Source organism: Gekko japonicus, unplaced genomic scaffold, assembly GCF_001447785.1.
Source record: "Gekko japonicus isolate JY-2015 unplaced genomic scaffold, Gekko_japonicus_V1.1 scaffold386, whole genome shotgun sequence".
NCBI lineage: Eukaryota > Metazoa > Chordata > Lepidosauria > Squamata > Gekkonidae > Gekko > Gekko japonicus.
Window position 1 is genome coordinate 736,998 of NW_015163100.1, and position 3,424 is coordinate 740,421.

The 3,424-nt window shown below is 56.7% G+C and overlaps 1 protein-coding gene across 1 annotated transcript in view; it reads right to left on the minus strand.

The window, feature by feature from the left end:
* Nucleotides 1–118: 118 nt before the first annotated feature.
* VPS9D1 (VPS9 domain containing 1) overlaps nt 119–3,424 on the minus strand; it is an 18,233-nt gene continuing 14,927 nt past the window's right edge. Inside the window, exon 15 of the mRNA XM_015406687.1 lies at nt 119–1,230. Within this exon, the coding sequence (XP_015262173.1) occupies nt 1,137–1,230 (94 nt within the window). The 3' untranslated portion in view covers nt 119–1,136. The remainder of the gene's footprint in view (nt 1,231–3,424) is intronic.

A 3,424-nucleotide genomic window follows, 5' to 3' on the forward strand; every position in this document is an offset into this window, starting at 1 on the left:
CTCGACGGCAGCGCCAAGACGCTTCCAGCAGCATCACACATTCATTCAGTGTGGACAAGGTCCTTTTTTAATCTTTGATTTTCAGCAGATGATGCACATTCTCACTAGGATACCCCACAACCACCGCAAATCCAGTCACCATCTTCAGCAGTTGTTGACCAAGCAGCAGCTGTAGCCGGTCCAGAGTTTCAGAGCGGCTGAACAGAGAGCAGCACGCCCTGCCTCGGGTTAGTGTCTGTACATTTTCCCCCTCATCCACACAGTTGGGAGAGCCAGCGCGGTGCAGCGGTTATGGTGTCAGATGCGGATCCGTGACGGTCCACTTCAGAGCCCCACACTGCCGGGGCAGCTTGCCGGGTGACCTTGGGCCAGTCCCAGACACTTTGCCTAACCTACCTCACAGGAGGAGCGGAGACCGTTGGGTCCCCACGGGGAAGAAAAGGTGTGGGGGGGACCAAGAAAGCCAATAAATAAATAAAAGTGTTGCCGGCTGAACCAGCCGTCTCCCATCTAGCTCTAGGATTCCCACGGACGACTCCCCGTGTCAGGACCACTGCTCCACAGGGGCCCCAGTGGATGGCAGCAGGAGGGCTGGGGGGGCGACTGCCCCCACCACCCAAAGCCCTTGATGATTCTTCCTATGCGTACGGGGGGAGTGGGCCATGCACGTGGGAGCAAGTGAGGCATGGAGGTTTTGGGTTTGGGGTGAACACTGCAGGTTCCCCTTGGTCAAGTCAAGGGGGACAAGCAGACAAGCGTCCCGCCTCCCCTCCCGCTCGCTGGTGCAGCAGTAACAGGAAGCAACAAATCAGCAGCAGTCCCAGGCTCAGGTAAAGCAGCTCTTGAAGCCAAGGGAGGGCCGCCCCCCCCCCGTCTCCCCTCTTCCAGGAAGACGCTCCTCGTCGCATCTGAGTCAGCACAGAGTGTGCAGGACCACTCCTCAAGTAGTGCACAGGATCTGGGGGAGGGGAGGCTGTCAGTTGAGTCTGGGGGTGTGTGTGTGGGGGGGTTACAATAAGGGCCGCCAGCAGCCCTTGCGACTCACGTGGGGGCGAGGAGCACAGAGGCAGAAGTGGGCCGAGACAGAAAAAGGTGCTTTGGCGACAAGGGCGCGTGGGAGGGAGGGAGGGGCTTGGCTACTTGCCGAGGGCCAGCCCGTGCAGGGATTCCACGTAGGAGAGGGCGCTCTGCAGAGAGGTCAAGCAGTAGCCTTCCTCACCAATCAGGTACCTGCCACGGGAACAAGAGAGACCGCTGTCAGTGCTGCAGGGGAGGGGGGGTTCCTGCTTCCCCCTCCGGCAGAGCCTTGTAACGAAGATGGATGCTTCCGGCAGCTGCTGCCTGAGAAGACACTAAATACAACGGGACCACGGAGATACTAAGTACAATAACAAAAACAAAATGCCCCATGGAGAGAACATATTGCTCCGGGTCAAATACCACTACAGTGTTACTTAAAGGCATGTGTCTCAAACATAACCGCTTTGCCGTAAGGAGTGTAACGAGCCCTTGTGGGAGCATGATAAGGCATGCAAAGTGTGTAAACTGTGTGGTTCCATATGAATATACTGGCTCTGAAGAAGCAGAATCGAAACTCTCGGCCGACAGGAGACGTCAGCCCCGTTTCTCGGCCTCCCTGCAGACCTGAAAGTTTGAAATGAAGAAACAGCGAAGAAGATTACCGTGTTTTCAAGAACTGTACGCAGCCCATTTACTGGTCTTGCTTTAGGAAGGCTTCTTTATACTTCTGTATTTGTTTCATAGTGCTTTAATCAGCAATAAGTACGTGTGGATCATACTAAAAGATTTACTGTTTAATCTCCATGCATGATTTTCTCATTTATTATGTTTGAGACATATGCCTTTAAGTAACACTTTAGTGGCATTTGACCTTGAGCAATACAGTCTCTCCACACTGCCTGAGAAAAGGCAGTGAGGCCAAAGCCTCCCTTTGGCCCTCCTGACGGCTAGATTCCCGGCAGGCAGCGGACAAGGCTGGTTGTTCAAAGCATTGAAGAAAAGGGGTGGGGGAGGGGGCAGTGGACGCCCTGAAAGGCTGCAGAGGGGATGCCCCGCGGGACCGGAGGCAGAGACAGGTGAGGCTCGGCCGACAAGGCTTCAGTGCCCTCCAGAGAGGGGGGTACTTAATTTGGAGAGCTGCAGGCATGAAGCGGGCTGGCTCTTCCCGGTAAGCAAGCAGCTCTTGCGCATGCAGGGCTGCAAGGAAAGGCTTCCAGGAAGAACTCGGCCAGAGCACGGCCAGGAAGAGGTGGACCCGATCCGGAGCTGTTCTCCAAGGCGGCTGCAGAAGCCACTCAAGGGCTGCCCCCGACTCCAGCCCGTCTTGCTGCCGAGCTGCCGTCCCCACGCCTGTTTTGTCAGATTAAGTCTCGCCCGCCTCCTGCGCTGGGTCTCGCTCAGACGCCTTCGGGGGCAGGCCGCCTAAGTGAAGCTGAGAGGATGAGATGGCAGGGCACGTAACGCCCTTCCCCCCACCCCTGCAGGCAAATCGGGGAGCTCTGCCGTGGCCCTGGTGCTGTCCTTGTCCGTCTTCAGCCAACTGGAGGAAGAAAGGCTGAGGGCACCAGAGATCTGTGGGTGGGGAAAGGGGGGCCAGACCTCCCCCCCACAAGACACACTCCTCCTTCAGGACTCCACCGCAAGCCGGGTGTGTTCGGGAAGAAGATAGCTGATACCCTGCCCCTCCCCCCTGCTCCATGAAGGAGAGGCAAGAGGCAAGAGCCCCCCCGCCCCCCCCCCCAAGCCGGCTGGGAGATTCCAGGGGCGGGCTCTGCGCCTACAAAAGTCTCATCCGGTTCCCAGCAAAGTCGGTGACAGGCTCCCAACAGAGATTCATCCCACAGCAGGGTGGGGGGGGGGGGGTAGATGCCACTGGTTTCAATGAAATCCGTTTCCAAGAGCACACGCAGAAGGTTTGCAGCGACAGTTTGATTCTGTTCGCACCCTAAGCTCTGCATGTATACCGCAGCCCTATCTGGACCAGTACTCCCTCTAAGCTGAGTTAGTGTGCGCTAGCTGACATTTTTTTAGCCTTCAGCTCAGACATTTTTGTGTTAGCTCAGGAAGGATGGCTCCAGAGCAGGCTAATCTGTGCAGTAGCCATATCACTTGCTCACAACTTTGATGCCAGTAGTTCACAAAGTAGAATTCTTGCTCACAGGATTCTACAGCTTAGAGAGAACATTGGTCAGGGAAGGCGCCTGCAACTTGACACGCCGCCACTGCCACTGGACACTGCTGCCGGGTTCCAAGCAGAAAGACCGTGCCACTGCCGCGTGGTCTACGCCCCCAAGGGCTTCAAACGAATCCCCTGATTTCTGAGCAGGATGGCCTTGTTTTTGCCTCCTTCATTGACAAAGAAGCCCCCCCCAAGGCTGCTGACAGCCCCCTCCCCCCCTTCCCT